General features: G+C 38.4%; 2 protein-coding genes across 2 annotated transcripts; one reads left to right on the top strand and one right to left on the bottom strand.

The window, feature by feature from the left end:
- Positions 1-123: 123 nt before the first annotated feature.
- taf10 (TATA-box binding protein associated factor 10) lies at positions 124-3,443 on the bottom strand. The gene is made up of 5 exons (XM_005800100.3): positions 3,047-3,443; positions 1,564-1,721; positions 1,267-1,331; positions 540-654; positions 124-425 (listed from the first exon to the last, which is right to left on the bottom strand). The coding sequence occupies exons 1-5, from the start codon at positions 3,177-3,179 to the stop codon at positions 336-338; spliced, it is 561 nt and encodes a 186-aa protein (XP_005800157.1). The 5' UTR covers positions 3,180-3,443; the 3' UTR covers positions 124-335.
- A 265-nt stretch (positions 3,444-3,708) lies between these two features.
- Positions 3,709-10,145, top strand: LOC102217593 (putative oxidoreductase YteT). The gene is made up of 14 exons (XM_023340108.1): positions 3,709-3,852; positions 4,315-4,423; positions 5,329-5,413; positions 5,502-5,575; positions 5,660-5,719; positions 5,891-5,998; positions 6,146-6,202; positions 6,463-6,593; positions 6,804-6,858; positions 7,276-7,368; positions 7,475-7,609; positions 8,539-8,640; positions 9,129-9,290; positions 9,424-10,145. The coding sequence occupies exons 1-14, from the start codon at positions 3,839-3,841 to the stop codon at positions 9,550-9,552; spliced, it is 1,314 nt and encodes a 437-aa protein (XP_023195876.1). The 5' UTR covers positions 3,709-3,838; the 3' UTR covers positions 9,553-10,145.
- The last annotated feature ends 8,300 nt before the right edge of the window (positions 10,146-18,445 follow it).

Genomic DNA, 18,445 nt, shown 5'->3' with positions numbered 1-18,445 from the left:
GGAAGCACTAAATGTATTGTCAGTGTATTGTCAACATCAAAGATTTTAACCTTTGCTCTGTTTACATTAAAATGCATATTGGGTTTAAAAACAGTTTCACCACTCAAAAAAAGATTGTATTTTTTTGGAAATATTTTTATTTTCATCATAAGACAAAATTCTACAATTTAACTAAATGCAAAGGAAGCTTCACAAAAACTGACAAGCTTAAGATTTTATAAAGCTGTACCAAACCATGGTCAAAAAACATTTGTCAATAAAGCTGGCAAAAGACTCTAGGAGGCTAGCAGGACACTCATTGCTAACAACAATCAAAAAGGTCTATGAAATGAGTTCTATGTGAAGTAGTAAGGTTTCTTGACATTCACGCCATATTCAGAAAGGGCAAGTGTCAGGTCCTCCATTGTCAGTGTGTACTTTTTATCCTATGGGACAAAAAAAAGGAGAAAAAAAGAGGAGTCACAAAACAGCCATCAACATCCTCCATCAGCATCATTGAAAATCTTAAATTTTAAAGTGCTACGTTTTAAAGTGCTCACCTTTGTCTTACTCCTGGAGCTTCCGGAAGCAGTTCCCTTCATTTTGCAGTACTGCAGGGCATCGTTGGCAATGTCTGAGATAAACTTCTGAGAAGCAAGGGAGATCAGGCGGATTCTGCAAAGGTACCAAAGAAAATCATTACGTTTTTTTGCTAATCCTTGCCTTCAATGGTTAAAAAGCTCACAGGAGTTGTGTTCAAAAAACCTCAAAGCTCATTGCATATTTAAAGACTGAGAAGAAGTTTGTAAATCCTTTGTTTTAAATTAATCAAATCTAAAATTGGAAAACAAATGGTTTAGGAGTTTTACAGTAGAAAAAAAATGAAATAACGTGATGTCTGGTAAATATTTTGGGAAAGAAAACTTTAGAGATGTGTATTGTGTCTGCTTTTGCTTTAGATGCTAAATTAATTACTCCAGAAATACAACTCTTGAGGGATGCAAAGCTTCTCCAATGGCAACTGTAGGTGACTACAAATAGAGAACTAAAAACTCTACAACCATATTATTTTAGTTCCACTAATCATTTTTAAAAAATCAGATGGTAAATTCCCAATTTTCATCTAATACAAAAACTTCTTTAGCAAGCAAATTTACTGTTGACAACAGCAGTAATAATTGTTTGTTTTTTTATAATGGTGCTCAGGCCTTAAACCAAGAGCCTGAGATCTGAGTGACAAAAGATGCAGCCAAATTCCTGCAGGGAATCCCAGCGTATTGTACTCACATTCTTGGATCAGAAGCTTCAAAGCCTGCCCTGTTGAGGTAGTATCCTGTAACTGCATCAGGAATCTAAAACCAAATGTACAAACAACAATTTAGCAAATGTATTTACACAAGACCTGAATGAATTTAACTTATGTAAAAAACATGACAAGGATCACAGGGTGCATCTTCTCAGATGGGATCATGAATAAATAACCAATGCTGCATGCTGTTACTCTGCCATGATCAGCCCACAAATCTGCTTGGTTTTGACCTTTTATGAGGATGTGTGTTCTCGATAAAAGCCGACTGTCTTTACCGTGGGAGTGTAATCCTCCAGCTGCATGAGGAAATCCGCCAGAGGTGTGGTGGAGATGGCAGGCCTTATGTCTCCATTAGTGATTCCGCTCGGAAGGTAAACCCCGTTAGAGACCGATGAGTCTGTGGACGGCGTCGCCACAGCGGCTGAAGCTCCAGCTGGAAGTTAGAAAGTTGAAAAAAATATTTCAGTTTTATTTTTTCTAAAGAAGCAGGAGGAATCTTGAAAATCAGCTCTTTTCATGTCACAATTAGCAGTTGGCCCTTTTGAAAGTTTATTTTATCCACGTTTAACACATTTAATTTTACTATTTTAATTTGCATCTAATCACTTGTAACTAGCTTTTTACATTATCCATTTAGCCTTTTTTTTCCTGCAAAACTTGTATTGATGATGCTGGGACTTTTTGGAAATATTGATCTCTAACTGTATACAATTATGGAGCAAAATGTTTTACTTTAGATAATTTTTTCTTGCAAATGAATTTGTTATACTTTTATCACCAATTATTAAGCCAAGGAATTCACTCCATCAATGCACACTTCATGCTGAAGCTAATTCATTGCATTCACTTTGACATGAGAGACCATTTCACTGCCTCAAATTAATCTGGAGCATAGTTGGTCAGAACTAGTTCAAAGTCTAAAATGCTTAAAATGGTAAGACTTGAACTGAATTCTTTATAATTATGAGAGATTCTAGAAAATAAGTTTATTTCTGAAAATTGCTATTTTGTTGTTTGATTTAATTTTCCCCCCTTTCATCTATCTTACATGGGGTCCAGTTTAAAAACTACAACAGCTAGAAAGGTCAAACCTGAACTGAATCTTTCTACACTAAAGACAGATACAATGAGACATTTTGTGAAATCTTTTTTGGAACTTGTCAAATCTAAAATGATACTTTCTGAATATAAAACCACAATACTTAAATATTAGTAGAAATATTCTAGACTCTCAGATTCTATAAAAGACTGAATTATTAAACCCTTATTCGATTTGTAATAAACTCAGAATATGCTATGTAAAGTTTCTTTGGGCTTCTTATCTTAAAAACTAGAATTAGAACAAAAGTTTCAAAATGATCCGTGTGGACGATGTAGTTTTTCCATTCTGGACGTTGTTTAATTTATTTTCAAGCCAAGTGAAGTACATCAAAATAGTAAAAAAAAAAAAAAAAAAGAGAGAGAGAGAGAGAAAGGTTTTCACAAATCCCACATTTCTAGAATGTTTATAAAATTCTTAGTTTCCATTTAGATGATTCATTTTCCCTTTGTGATTTAAAATTGTTACCTTATTTCAATCAGACTTATTCTACTTCGAGTTGATATTCTGAGCGTTTTAGATTTCGATATATAGGACAGTTGTTGGAATAAATTCAGGTTTCTGTAAAGCTAAATGACTTCACAAATACATCCAGACTGATAAACAAACCCAGTACAGCACAGACAACATAAACATTAGCCGAAGTTACGAAACGTTACCATTACTCGTCGCTGAAGGGATGCTGCTGACGTTCGTCGTTGCATTGTCATTTGCGATGCAGTTACTTGAAGTTGAAGAGGTCGTAGCTGGGACTCCACTTGTAACAGACTGATTTACGTTGTCTATATTCATGTCGATTTTTGCTAACTTGCTAGCCCTCGGTAAGCTAGCTCGGGAAGGCGTCTAAAAACAGAAAAAAAACAACAACTCTGTGCTATTTAGTTGCAACCCCAGTTCTTTATTAAAGTTTAAGAACTGAAGAAAAAATATTTGACAAAATCAAAATAACTTAAGCCAGGTCTTAAATAGATTTGTCTGCTGCTGCCGTCTATCCGAAAGCTGAGGTCATGCTACAGTTCTGTCACGTGACCACCCAGTTAGCATTTGCCGGAGAAACTCGAGGTTTTGTCGAATTTAGCCGAAGCTTTCTAGAGGTTGCGTTTGTGGTTGTAGAAATCTTGGCCTCTTCCACTTAATCTATTTGTTTTTGTTATAAAAAATAAAAATATATATATTTATAAGTTACAAATAGCGTTAAAAGTAATTTTTTTTTATCATAATCCAATAGATTTTTGTACATCTACGACCAAAAAAACAGAAATTTCATTTTTAGATTATTACACTCTTGTACAGTGAATGCAGCAGACAAATGTCGTGGACAAAGTAGGTGGCGTCAGGAAACGAACGCCAGGAAGCAGTAGGAGTGTTTTGTCCGTATGTTTTCATAGTTGTGTCCTTTATTTGCAAATGTGGACCAACGCAGAAGAAATCTAACAGGACCTGAAACTTTTATGGGACAAAACAGGTAGAAAGACCAACTTTGTGTTAAATTAACAACATTCCAGAAAATGTAGTGTGTAATTTAACAGGCTGCGGATATGCCTCACTTCCTCCTGCATTTGCCAGCAAAGTTTTAATTTTTTTTTTTACACTTTCCTACAAATGACAACCAAGCTAAACAGTAATGTAGTTAGCAGTAATAGTACCTTTGTAAAGATTTGGTTCGTTGGTCATTGGATCCGTTCATTTTCATACTGCTGGCTCTTAAGCTGGCTAGTATAATGATGAAAGGCAAGTCAGACTGGTAGGAGGGGTCACCTAATTTTTTTTGGTCAGTAAGGGAATCATCAGTAAATTAACACACAGTTGTATCTCTTTGCAATCAGACCTGCTAAAATCTTTCGTGCAAGTAAGACTGCGTGAATCTTTGTTGGACGAAACAACAGGCAAGGGTAGACGTGTTTGCAAGCTTTGCTGTGTGTGACAGTTCACAGGTGTCCAGTATGTATTCACCTGTCCATGTGATCGTGGTGGGAGCTGGTTGTCGAGGAGAGAACTACGCCAAGTTTGCTTCCATTCATCCTAAACGCATGAAGGTGAGGAGAGAGCCTCTTGTTGACTCATTGTTTGGTATTAGTGTTTAATAATAAAGAAATTTAAAAAAATTGAAACTTCTGAGAGAAAAAAAAAATGCCTTAGTAGCTGCAGTAACATTGAATATTAACTTGACAATGAAAGCTGCTCTTGTAAAAACAATTTAGAAATGTTTATTGATAACTACTGGCTTCTGCTGCTTGATTTCCGACTTGTAACAAATAGGGGAGGGAGCCGGGGAGGATTCATTTAATTTCACTTTATTGTCCAAACTCATATAGACGTGCACAGAATTAAAATAGTCCAAACAGCAATTTACATAAAAATCTAAAAATGCAGTAAAAACAAAACACGGAGAGAAACGCAGCTCTTCAGATAAACATAGTGTTGATATGATAAGTAATGTAGTGAGAATAAAACAAACAGTATAAAGAGTGTGGCCTGGTATTTAAACTGTCCGGTTAGTGTCCAGGGTTTTGGGGGGCAAAACTCAGATAAGGAAAAAAGGGGAGAGCTGGGAGGGAGTTCCTCATTCTCCTTCCAGAGGGCAGGAGACAAATACGCAGCTGGTAACTTCAGTTGTCTCTGCACCACCAGGCCAGTAGACTCACCTAGTAAAGCAAAGCAAAGTAAGGCATAGTAGGAGGCCGAGAACACATCCTTGAGGACACATATTCACATTGATAGTACTTTTTTGCCGAATTGGACAACCTGTCCGGAGGTTCAGCAACCAGTTACATAAAGAGGTCTTCAGTCCCAAACAGTCCAGTTCCTGTATCAGCTACTGAGGGATGATAGTGTTAAATGTTAAAAAGCATATATAGAACTGGAAATATGTTTGAAATACTTTTCTGATTTGAAACCTAGTAAAGAATCCTTCTTCTCTGGTCTACAATGAAACGTTTAGGTTGTTGCTGTGGCTGATCCGAGAAAGTTTGCCCGCACCAAAATGCAACAGCAACACAAAATTGAGGATAAAAACGTGTTTGAAGGTGAGTATTTAATAAATCTGAATTTAAGGGATTTTTTTTAATGATAATGAAATTTACCATTGTTGTTTCCTTTTTTAAAAAAAAATAGACTGGAAAAACATAGTTGAACGAGAGAGGTTTGCAGACGCAGTGCTAATTTGCACTCCAGATCGCATTCATAAGGTGTGTATACCTTAGGTGTGTTTATTTGGAAAATTTCTCTATCATCCATGGCGAGGTTTTTGTTAACAAGTTTGTGTTTCATAGGATCCTGCTGTTGCCTTTGCAAAAAAAGGCTACCACATTCTTCTGGAAAAACCAATGGCAGTAAGTGTTTATTAACAACAATAAATAAATAAAAAGGTCTGCTTCATAGCCCTAAATTAAACATTCAGTCACTGTGGATGTGTTTATAGTCTATAATTTTCATTTTAAAATAAAATTGCCACTTATTTTCCCCCCTACATTTTAACTTTTGCTCTCATTGTAAACCTTTAGACAACTGCAGAGGACTGCAGAGCCATAGTGGAGGCTTGCACTCAGGCTGATGTGATGCTGTCTGTGGGTCATGTTCTCCGATATGATCCACTCATTCACAAGATCAAGGTAGTTTTGTAATTAAAATATGGGAACTTTAGCCCATTCAATCATTTATAGTTTTTCCTGTTTCTGCTTCTGTTTAGTTTTGTTGAACAATATACATATTTGCAAAGGTTTTAAAGTAGTTTTTGAAGGTTTTTGATTTATTTCTAGGAGCTTATAGATGCCGGAGTTGTTGGGGACGTGATCCACATACAGCACTTAGAACCAGTAAGAATGCAAACACTGGAGAAATATTCCCAATCCCACACAACCACATTTACACACTGTTACTTATGTACTCTTTAGGAACATTTGCGAATAAGTCAGGAGTCACCTAATTGCATGATGGGTAAAGATCAGTGTGAAATTTGGAATACCTTTTGAACTCGTTGGCTTCTTTAGATTTTAACAAAAGTAATTTAAATCTCTGCTTTGCATGTGGCACAAGAAGACAAAAGCATCATCCGTTTCAAAAACTCTCATTCTAGGTTGGGTTTTATCACTTTGCCCACTCATTTGTTCGAGGGAACTGGAGGAATGAAGCAGAGAGCTCTTTTGCTCTGCTGGCTAAATCGTGCCATGATATTGACCTGATTCACCACTGGGCTGGAGCCCGCAGGTAAGCAAAAACCAGCAGTCAATGATAAACCAGGGTTTTTTGCTGCTCAGAACATAACACACTTTTGGTCCCCTAGCAAATTGAGCAATATACTGACATATTATAATATATTAGATGCTACATTTCAAGTTATCTTGTCACTATTTACACCACTTCAAGTTTGGGGGCTTCATATCTTGAAGATAAATCATTACCTTTTGTCCTTGACAGGTGCGTAAAAGTGACATCTTTTGGATCTGTTAGCCACTTCCGGAAAGAAAATAAGGTGTGTCTACGCTATCAGTAATTGTGCTCAGTTTTTATCTCAGTTTATATCTTTATGTCTGTTGTGTTATCTCTCTAAAAGCTGCTTATGTAGAAAGCAGCCAAGCTGTCAAGCTTTTAAAATTGGCGCACTTCTAATCTGTTTTTCTAAAACTTTATTGATGATTTGTAGTTCCATCTCTGTAGACTTGTTTGTGTTCCATGTGTATGGCGTGTACTTTCTTTTTCCTGATTAGTTCTTCTGGTTCTTTATACTTTTTCTCCCTTTACTCTTTTCTTGATGTTAAGCAAAAGGTTTGAGTTCTGTCCCTGACTCCTTCCCGTTTAAAATGAAACAAACTGTTTCTTTGGCATTGCAGCTGCTGTGTTCTGTAAATACCAGTAAAATTAATCTTAGCTCAGTCATTTTTTTCATCAGCCAACAGGTGCTGGAGATCGTTGCGTCGATTGTTCAGTAGAAAGAAACTGTCCGTACTCGGCATGCAAAATCTACGTGGACAGAGTGAAACAGGTAAACATAATTCACGAGTAGCTTACTTTATTATTGCAGTAAGGAATTCTTCACTCTCTTTGCATATTCTAAAAAAAAGGTGTACATGTGTATGTGTTTGTGGTAGGGTCACACTGGCTGGCCGGTATCAGTCATCTGCCCAAACTCACTCCCTGACGTCGAGTCAGTAAATGAAGCACTGAGGAGTGGACCATATGGCCGATGTGTCTATGAGTGTGACAATGATGTTTGCAGTAACCAGGTTGGGGAAACTTCTCATTTCCATTTAACATTGTACATTACTTTCCCAGTATCGCCTATCTAAAATATTTTGTTACCAAACTCCAGTGTCGAACTGGACTCCTACATTTTGAAACCTCAAAAATTGTAGCAAAAATGTTAGATAACTTGAGTCCATCCATCTTTTATCTCTTACTTTTGTTTAAGGGAGAGACAGGATTGAATATTGCGCAACGTATTCCTGTATTTCTATTGGGAAAAGTCAGAGGCTAACATAAGCCATGCCGAAAAATCCTTCCCAGAAATTAGAAGCGTTCAGGCAGCAGGACGGTTTCCAGAATCCAATGTTTTTTTGCGTGGCCTTTCAGACACCAATTTTTCTGCTAAAACCAAGATTAAATGAAAGCTTAGGGACATAATTTTACCAAATCAATAACCAAATAAAATCACAACCCATTTTTAAGGTTTTTTTTTTACCCCTCCAGGGGGTCTTTTTGTGGGCTTTAGTGTCCCTTATACTTATACGAAAGTAGGCTGACAGGAAGGGGGAAGGAGAGGTGGGAAGACATGCGGCAAATGTCGCCGGGTCCGGGAGTCGAACCTGCGCCGGCTGCGTCGAGGACTCAAGGCCTCCAAATATGGGTCGCGCCATCCCCTACGCCACCACGGCACGCCCATCACAACCCATTTTAAGTAGTAGTGTAATATCTCCTCAACTTACTGAAACATTAGTAATGACAAAGTTTGATGATTATTTTTGCAAAAATAAGTATTCCTCCTGTACAACAGATACAATTCCCTCTGTTCATTGAGAGACAAAAGTAGTTCAGCTAAATTTACTTCATAGGGACTGTATGGGTTGTAATCTTATTCCGATTAACACTACTCCTGGTGTTTTCTTAAATTTGCTTAAGTATTTATTTTTTATGTTTATCTGTGATGTCCTTGCAGGTAGTAAACATGGAGTTTGAAGGGGGCTTGACGGCTGCGTTCTCTATGGTGGCTTTCACTAAGGAGATCTGCCAACGAAAAACAACTATATATGGCAGCAAAGTAAGAGTATAGTCCTCCTTATGAATATGTCATTTTTCCTAAATGTCAGCTGCACCCTTGAAAGAAATGAACTGTATCAATAGCTATTGGTTTGTTATTCAGAACATTTGTTGTCAGTTTTCTCTCTGATCAGTTTATTGTGCTTCTTGGTCGGTTTTCATGCTGCTGTTTATTCATTAATGATTTCTAACACACCTCAAGAGCCTTTACTGAACTGCTGGATTTATGCTGAGATGAGATTACACACAGGGGAAGTCTGTTTGCTATTCAGGTCATGATGGCAATCAGTTGTGTTGTCAAAAGCTTTGGATACCATGCATACTTTTGTGTTGGATTATCACAAGAAATGCCCAAAAAATATTAACATAACAAAAAGAAAAAGTACCCAACTATTGTAACCAAAGTGACGTTTAGTCTGCTTGCAAGTTAGTCTTGAAATAAAGGTGTTTTTTTTTTTTCTTGCTGTCTGATAAACTGTGTCCTTACAGGGCGAGATGTCTTATGACGGCAATGAAATATGCGTGTTTGAATTCCTGACCCAGAGATCCACAAAGCACACAGCGAGCAGCGAAGCGCTCGAACACTACGGCATGAGTGGGCATGGAGGAGCAGACTACCACCTCATGAACGCTTTTATTTCCGCGGTGGCTGTGAGCATCGCTCTCATTTTTAAAACATTCCTCTTCAATAAAAACCTCAGCTTTCAGAAGGAGCTTGTGTTTCTGTGGGTACAAGTCTGCGCAAACTTTGTCTCTAGCGTTTGATATTTGCTTGTGTTTGTAGAACAACGATCCGTCCATGATTCGATCCGGCCCCGAGGAGACTCTGATCAGCCATTTGCTTGTGTTTGAAGCGGAGCGATCGAGGGTGGAGGGCAGGGTGGTGTACTGTGGAGACAGCGCTGGACTGTGAAGCGGCAGTATGTCACTGTTCAGTTCTTATAAATAGAACTGTTACAAATTACTAAAAGAATTTAGAGTTAAAAGGGTCCAAATCGTGTGTGGAATATAACTTGAATATTTTCTGTTGATTGAAATAGAATCTACTGTCATAAATGGGATATTTTGATATTCAAGGAATGAACACACAACTAACAAAGCTTTATGTGACTGAGGAAGTAATTATTTTTGCTTTGTTATGATATTTTTAATTGCTGTTTTCTGAAATGATCAGGGCAGGAATGTCTGTGCACTTTTCACAATAAAATTTCTGATTTTACATTTTATTTTTTGCCATTTTCCCAGCTTCTGTATGAATGTTCTGGGAACTGAGTGATTTTCTTGGTTCGGTTCATAATTGTATTCGTGTTCTACAGAAGCTTTTGGAACAAGTCACTGTTTACAACGACATCAAACTTTTTTTCTGCTTGTTTCTTGGGTTATCTTGGTAATAGTCTTAGTATTCTGGTCTTTGATTATTTTGTAAAATTATGTTAAAGTTTAAAGAGAATTAAAAACAATGAATACATTATGGCTAAATAAAATTGACTCAGGCGTTGCATCCAAGTCGCGTGAGTGAAATTAGTTTTTTGTTGTTTTTTTTAACAAAGCTTATAAACTGTTTCTGCAGGGTTTAAATTTGAATTGTTTAATTTTTATGCCCAGATATCTACATTTCCCACAAAGATTTTAATCTCATTTAATTTAGTCTTCAATTTGTACTCTTTTTTAATAGTTTCTCCATAATTTTATTTTATTTTTTTAAAGGTCATTCTTACTGATTTAGTTAGGACACCCTATCCTCTAATACGTGGCTCTGGTACCAGTCTATGCCTCAGTCTGTGGAAATGTTATCCAACCACACCATCACAATCAGATCAAGGTCTGGGCTTTAACTTGGCCCTGAACTTTGCATTTCCTAATTCTTCATCCATCCGTCCGTCCATCCATCCATCCATCCATCCATCCATCCATCCATCCATCCATCCATCCATCCATTGCCCCTAGTGGGGTGAGGTGGGGTGCTGGTGTCTATCTCCAGCTAACACCCTGGCCAGGTCGCCAGTCTATGCAGTTCCTAATTCTCACCCAGTCTAATCAATGTTTGCAGGCTTACACTCCAACCACTAGGTGTCACTATTGTACTTTACATCTCTGAAATCGACGAGTTGAAATTAAATGCGTTGACAGTGGTTTGCTAAATTTGAGCAGGAAAAAGTGGTGTTGTGATCACTAGAACCTCTAAAAAAATGTGAAATTAATCACATGACCCAGACTGGCAATAACATTGATGTATAAAACAGGAGAGAGACAGAAATGCAGTCAAACTGCTTTAATGCAGCATAGTCAACACACCTATCTGCTCACAGCAGAGAACAGAAGGCTTAATGACCTTCTGTTCTCTGTAAATGGGTTTCTGATTCATATCTTATTTCTTCTCATTAAGTCAACCACTCTACTGTAGGATTAAATTAAAAGGGTGTACCTGTTTTCCACCCAGTATTCTGTTTTAACTTCTATGTATTCACTACCTTTAATGTACAGTGTCTGCTAAAGTTTTCATGACTTTTGGACTTTTTTCCCCATATGCTGTGGGGACACTTTTCTACAGTAAGGAGGGGTCAAGAGGGTGAAAGTTGGTATGAAGATGGATAAACCTAAATACAATCCTGGCAACAAAATCTGTTTAAAGGGATTATGATGCTCCGTGATCAACGACCCTCATCACACAGCCAGGGGGAAGAATGGGATGGTTTCAATGAAAGAATATTGATGTGCTCTAATGACCCAGTCAAAGTTCAGATCTCGATTCAATCAGAAATTTATGTCAAAATGAAAGTAGCTTTTTACAGACACTCTTGAGTTCCATTGAAATCTATTTTGCAAAGAAAGGCAGAAATATTTGTTTTTAGATGTGTGAAGCTGGTCGAGGTATACCCTAAAAGAGTTGCAACTGTACTTGGTTCACAATTATGTGCCATAAACTATTTTTAGAAATCAAAGCATTTCAAATGTATGAATACTTTTGTAAAGCACCTCTGTTATCCATGAGATGGTGAGATGTATCACTTAACTTCTCAAAGTAAATTATAACACATCGTCTGTTCACATCAGTACAGAAATTTGGCACATTTCCCAGAACCTCCAGCTTCTCAGATTAAACCTCTGGGCAGGGATTTAGTTCAACTTAATGTAGGAATTGTTCTGACTCTTCTTTCATACCACTGCCCAGCATTGTTTTATATATAATTTCACAGCTCAGTTGTATTACATTGCAAGAACTTTTACAGCAAAGGTTTTACATGTAAAATGTAATATCTAAATGACTGTGACCAGCTGATCCACAGATTCTTGTTCCTAGTTGTAAGTCATACCTTTACTAACAATTGTATGGTATTACAAGCAAGATACACAAAAATTGCACAAAGCGGGAAGCTGTCAGTTTCTCATGGTAAATAAAGCATTAAAAACCTGATTCTAAAGTGAATTTTCACTAACCGTGTGTAGTTTGTTTTCTGTGTGACATGTGGGATTGAGTAATATCTTGTTTCCAGCAGATTCCCAGCTGTGCTTCGCTCCTTTGTCCTGTCATTTTCCTTTGACATTCCACAATCTGAAAACATGACCCAGTCAGCAACTCCAGAAAGGAAATCACTTGTTGTAATTGTGTTGCATTTCAAGGGAATCTGCATCTAATTTTTCAAAGGCCCCACTCCAGTTTATTCCTTTAAAAATAAAATCAAACTTAAATTCTTCCAGTTAAACTAAATTTAATATTTGACAAAGATACAACATCCATAGAGAAAATAAGTTAAACCACTGATTTAATTAATTTATTAAAGGAAATAAGCTGTCCAGACTAGTCAAATTATGTGTGAGTGTCTGTCTAAGAACATGAAGTAGGTCAAAATAGGTCATTAAGCCCTGATCCACAGAAATTCAACAACAGGTGAGAAACAGAGTCAGTGTCGAAGGTTATCACTTCTTCTGCTTTAATGACTCACTGTGAGGGACAACATTGACAAACTGAGGAAACACAGGAGACTATTGAACCGTCCTAGGAGTGGCAAACAGAAATTGTTCCGAGAGCACCAAAGACTCATCCAGGATGTAAAGGTCTGCAGACCTCACTTGCCTGAGTTAAGGTCAGTGCAATAAGATGGAGACAGGGCCTCCATGTAAGTCAACCGCTGACTTGTGTCACATTTGGTTAAAATTTAACCAGCTTAGTCAACTCAATGTACGGCATTAAGTTTAAATACTATTTAAAAACGTAAAAATGTGTCTTAAATGAATTTAGCGCAGTGCTAAATCCTGAACAGACTGACTTCCCAATACATGTTAGTAACTTATCTCTGATTGCTTTTGTGGAACCTATTGAAAGTTAGTTAGTTAGTTAGTTAGTTAGTTAGTTAGTTAGTTAGTTAGTTAGTTAGTTAGTTAGTTAGTTAGTTAGTTAGTTAGTTAGTTAGTTTTCTTTGGTGTAAAAGGCATATTAAATAAATATGATAGTCCAGCTCCAGTTGAGATGTTTTTAGGAAGCAAAATGGACTAAGCACCTTATATATGTAATCAACATAAATTTATATTATAATATAAGATAATAAGGTAATTCAATTGGGTGGTGTGGGGCCAAGTCTCTATCGGTTTCATTTTTCAATCGGTGTAATCTATTGAGCAAATATACCCTTAAACCTCCTAGAGTGATTTATACTACTGATATATGTTATTCTTGCACATCACGATACCATTGAATGGCTTCTCAGATTGTTATCAGGACGTGACATTGCATTATGGAGGGAGGTGTCCTTAATTACCCTGTGAACATCATAATGTCAACAGCAGCCTTTCTGGACCTTTGCAACACAAGCAGGATGACTAACTCCATATTGTATCCCGCACTCTATATTCATGGAGGGATCATAATGTGTTGAAGATTGTATTGTCCAAGTTATAAGATTACTTTGGAAAGAAGGGTGTGTAGAGAAATGTGACGAAATGGTTGAATCAGAAAAAAACTTTGACCTGCTGCCAGAATGGGATTACAGGAGTGATGTGAACAGACACGCCTTCAAGTGGAGAATTACTTTTCCATTTACTGTGATTTGCTGGAAATTTCGAGAAATCTCAGAGTAAATCAAAAAAGACCACATTTCTGACTCATATTTGAGATTTTATCTCTCTCTCTCTGAGGTTTTTACAGATCTGGTTGAAAGAATTCCCTTCCATTGCTAACAGGTTACACACAACCATGGTAAAGATATTGTCCAGGAGACAAGTTTGCAAACTGAGTCAGCAGCTGCATTTTTCAGTGACTCAACCCATCCACCTCCAAGCCTTTTCGTTTCCCTGTGCCCTGCCCTCCCTCAGCCCTCCTTCACACACAGGCAGGCCATTAATATGTTTAACACGAGCTCTAACCCCACTACATCATCACTTCCTCCTACTTTGAAACGTCTTCCAATACACACAAGCAGAAAGTGAAGGTCTTCCAATTCAGTGAACAGGCTTTTTGGATTATTGCTGGTTTTTTCACTGCTCCCCTTCTTCTTCTTCTTTTTTTTTTTTTTTTTTTGCCTAAAGCTAAATTTTTTCCCATTGATGACAAAGGCTAATGACAGGTTGTGACGAATGAGGTGGTGATTTATCTGCAGAGCTGCTTATCCTATCATTTTCCAAACAGTTTGCTTCATGAAACAGTACCCGTTGCCAGGAAGATGCAACTCCCACCCACCCCCCCTTCCCTTCTGACCTGATTTTCCTTTCCTTCTGGCTGCTTCCAGGCAGCGATTTCCACTCAACGTCACAGTTCCTCTGTGTGAGAGAGGCACCGTGAACGAGGAAGTGTAATAGGAAAGATTAGAGGGGCGCAGTAAGCTGTAAAACATGGAACAGTCTGGCTCCGGCTGTGACTCAACAGGAAGCGGCAGAGCTGGAGTAAGTGAGGCGAGAGACGGAAAGGGGAGGAGGAGGGCTGGAGTGGGAGAAGAAAGGAGAAGGAGTTTGGAAGATTGTCTGTGTCATGCTTGAAGACTTTGGGTTATTGAGTGCTGTGCTGACCAGTCTTTTTCTAGAGAAATCAGTGGGCTTTTACCATACCATGTACCAATCATGACACAGACACGCTGTAGATAAACATCAAACAAAGACATTATCGTGCATGACTAGTTTCTGCTGTCCTGAAGTAGACTTTGCGTATCTTGGTCTGACTCAACCAGACTTTGCTCTCAGGACACAATGTCAGAACTGCAAATGTTTCAAATATTGACTTTTGTCTCATCCCATGTACTCTGACAGGAACAAGTTCAAAACACAGCTGGATGAGCCTTGCTTCATAAAGGCCAAATAAACAACATCTTACTTAGAAAAAGAGGTGAAAGACCAAGAAAGTCCAAATTACAATCTAAGTTCAATTTCCTGGGACTGTGGACAAGTTTTGTATATCAGAATTAGAGTTCAGATGCCCAGTGGGATTCCTGGGCCCTTAGTTTTAAATTTCAGGTTATGAGATGATCTTTTCATGCTGCTCTCTGATGTTCATTTTACCTTCTGCACATTACAACAACAAAGTCTAATGTATTTTAATATGATTTAAAACATAACCAGTTTTTATTGAAGTTTCAGTTTCTGACATGTCTATGAGCTCAGAAAACATGTCCCTTTTGACCAGAGCCATCTTTAAAAAAAATCATTTTTTATGTACATCCATTCTGTAACTTAAAGTGTGAAAGTTGTGGTCAAGATATGACTACCGTATCCTCACAGCCATGCAAAACGTGGTGAATTTCAACTTTAGGTAAAACTAAACAAGCAAGACAAAGGTGTGCATCATTCCTCCCGGAGGAAAAGAAAATGTCAAAATCAGCAAACAAAAAAATTACTTAACCTTAACCTAATTTGTGTTGTACAATGAGAGACATTTCATAAATCAGTAAATAGTTCTGATGTGACCTGCGTAGGAGAGCGCGTGGGTGGACTCGGTGCAACAGAGCGGTTTCACAGGACAAAAAAAATCAGTTGGCATTGCTGATGCTGGCTTGTTTCTGAAGCCTTCATGTCGTAGTTGACCGGTTGTGTTTGTGTTTCCTTACGCAGACAGAAGCTGAAGGACAGCACAGAAAGGTGTTTTCCTGGAAGAAACTGGAAAGTTGATTTGTTGATCTGGACCAAACAAAGCTTCAGACTTCGAACCATTGGTATAAATAAATCCTCAGGGCAACAGACACTCCAAATATGGAGCTGGATCAAAGCACCCCTTAAAAGTGTTGGAGAAGCATCAAATGAAATCCTCCGATCATCGCTGCTCTATTGCAATAGCACTCTAAGTACGCCCATATAAGGTCATATAATGACTGAGGACCTAAACCTGTGTATGCAATGTAAATCATAACCCTACACAATGCATTCACCACATGCTGTTTGGAAATCTGGGTAGGCAATCACCCACTGTCCCAGATGATGTGTTTGCTCAAAGGAAGACTCATAGTTTTATAAATTTGACTGACTTCATGTTGAGCAATGAGATGCGTGGTTGGACCTGTGACCTCGGTGTGACATAGTGGTGAAACTGCTCTGTTTTTTTCCCATTGGAGCCCCAAAGCTTCTCAAACACATTTTGTCACCTCAATGTTTTTGAGGTTTTCTGCTGGTTTCCACTGACTAGAGCACTTTCTTTCCCCTATATGACTTTGGCCAAACTCCAAGGAGGAGTTTCGTGCAATAAAGGTTGTCTTCTGGCAAAGTACAACTCGAAAGTCCCAGCTAATAGCTGTCCTGTTCTGTTCTCACAGATGAACTATAGGTTTCAGCAGATCCTCCAGAGCAGTTACTTGGCTGCTTCTCCAAGTGATGCCCTCCTCGTCCCGCCAGTAGAAAGTAGATAGTCTGGTCTTGGTGTGTTTGAGACCTCCAAAACGTTCTCCCTGACCTGTTGGCTGTGCTCGAATGTCGTTGTTGTTTCTTCACTGATGTTTTTTTGTTTTTGCTTGTTGTTGTTTAACAAACCTTCACATCAAACCCCAATAAACTACATTAAGGATGGTGGTTGTAATATGACCAAAAAAAAAAAAGTCAAAGGATATAAATACTATTGCATTCCTCTACACGTATTTGTCTTCTTAAATTAAAAAAAAAGCATTCATCCTTAAAAAATGTGCACAGTTATTTCTCAAATGTCATCATGTAAAGATGATTTTGAATGTTTTCCACTTTGACCGGTGGCCTCCGTGTGCGCATGTGGTGACCCTGGATTCTGAAAGCTGTGGGAGTCGTTGTTGGGGTGAGCCAACCTCCCAGGGCAGAGGTCAAATCATTTCCTGCTCTCACAGATCTCCGTCTCTCACAGCTGTCAGTGCTGTAAGAAGCCCACCTTCCACATCTGCAGCACCTCCCACCACCGCACTTATTATTATCCCCCAAACCTTTTAAGGACCAGTTTGACCGAAGATATTGATGAAGATATTGATGAACATTTAAAAAAATATATAATAACATAAATTATAAGATAGGATTTCCCTGCAAGGAAGAGAGGATGAAAGAAGTTTTACATCTGGTCAGAAAATAAACAATGTCTTGAGGTGGAACAGGAGATGAAGGAAGGAGGTGTTAACATGTGTTTTCTGTGGTAAATATGTCTGTGTAGGTGGATCTGCCGACATGGTGACACAGGGAATTCTCTTATGGAGGAACCAGCTGTGCACAAACATGTAATAGTAATTAGAAGCAGCACCACAGACTGCAGGCAGACATGCCTGGTGCTGCTTTCAAAGTCACGGTCAACCTGTCCTCTGTCTGAGTTTCACATTCTTTTGAATCCCAACGCTCTTAGCCCCGATAAACCTGTTAGTGGTCGCTGCGACTAAAGTGTGACACACGAGAGCTTTGTTTATGTGACACGCGCATTAGTAAGACGTGAAAAATGCTTCATTTACAACAGCTGCAGGTTTAAATAGTTAAAATTCTTATCCATTGAGTTGACGTTTACGGCACTTGCGCGCACATTGTTGCCGAATTCTGACGGATGCAACATCTACCAGGAGAAATGCTTATGAAACTCTTGCCTCTAATTAGCTGCAGCTCTTTGTTGCAACCCACCGCTTCCTGCAGCGCGACACGCTCTAGTTCCCATTTCTCTTTATTTTTCCAGCGAAACGCATTGGATTTTATGTTATTATGAGTGATTTGAAACACACTCCCTCTCTTTGCCTGTTCTCTGCGGTCTAATCGTTATACGGTTGGGGTTTGACAAGCTGGAGGAGGCGGGCAGGAAGAAAATCAGGCTCCTCAGATGTCTGAGTGGGTTTCAGACCACAACCTTTGACCTTCTTCTGTGAGTAGACAGCTCATTTGCTGAAGAATCGCCGGCTGTCGGGAGGAAGAGCGGGGAATGAGCTGACGAATGATCCTTCTGTTTGCTGGACAGTTTCTAAAAGGCAAGAATCTACAAAAAACTTGAACTGTGTTAAAAAAAAAAGAAGAAAAAAAAGAAGGTAAAATTGCAATTCTGGTCACAGTTGATGGGAGGGTGGATGGAGCTACAAACAGGGCAGGAAGAAACTTGAACTTGAGGCTGAAAATACACTCAAACAGCCACAGCTACAATGTTCGATTAGTTCAAAGTATGTTCTCGTGTTAGAATGGCCTAGTCAAAGTCTACCCCAAATTCAGTTGACAATCTGTTGCAAGGATTCAAAATGAATGTTCACAGACACTCTGAAAACAACCGGACACAGATTGAGTCACTTTACAAATTAGACTGGGAATAAATGTTGTTCTCTAGATGTGCAAAGCTGTTAAAGTCTTTCCTCCAGAAGACCGACACCTGTCATTATGAGCAGTCTTACAAAATAATTTAAACTATTCAAAAA

This window comes from Xiphophorus maculatus, chromosome 1, assembly GCF_002775205.1.
Source record: "Xiphophorus maculatus strain JP 163 A chromosome 1, X_maculatus-5.0-male, whole genome shotgun sequence".
Taxonomy (NCBI): domain Eukaryota; kingdom Metazoa; phylum Chordata; class Actinopteri; order Cyprinodontiformes; family Poeciliidae; genus Xiphophorus; species Xiphophorus maculatus.
This window is presented reverse-complemented; position numbering and strand designations above follow the sequence as displayed.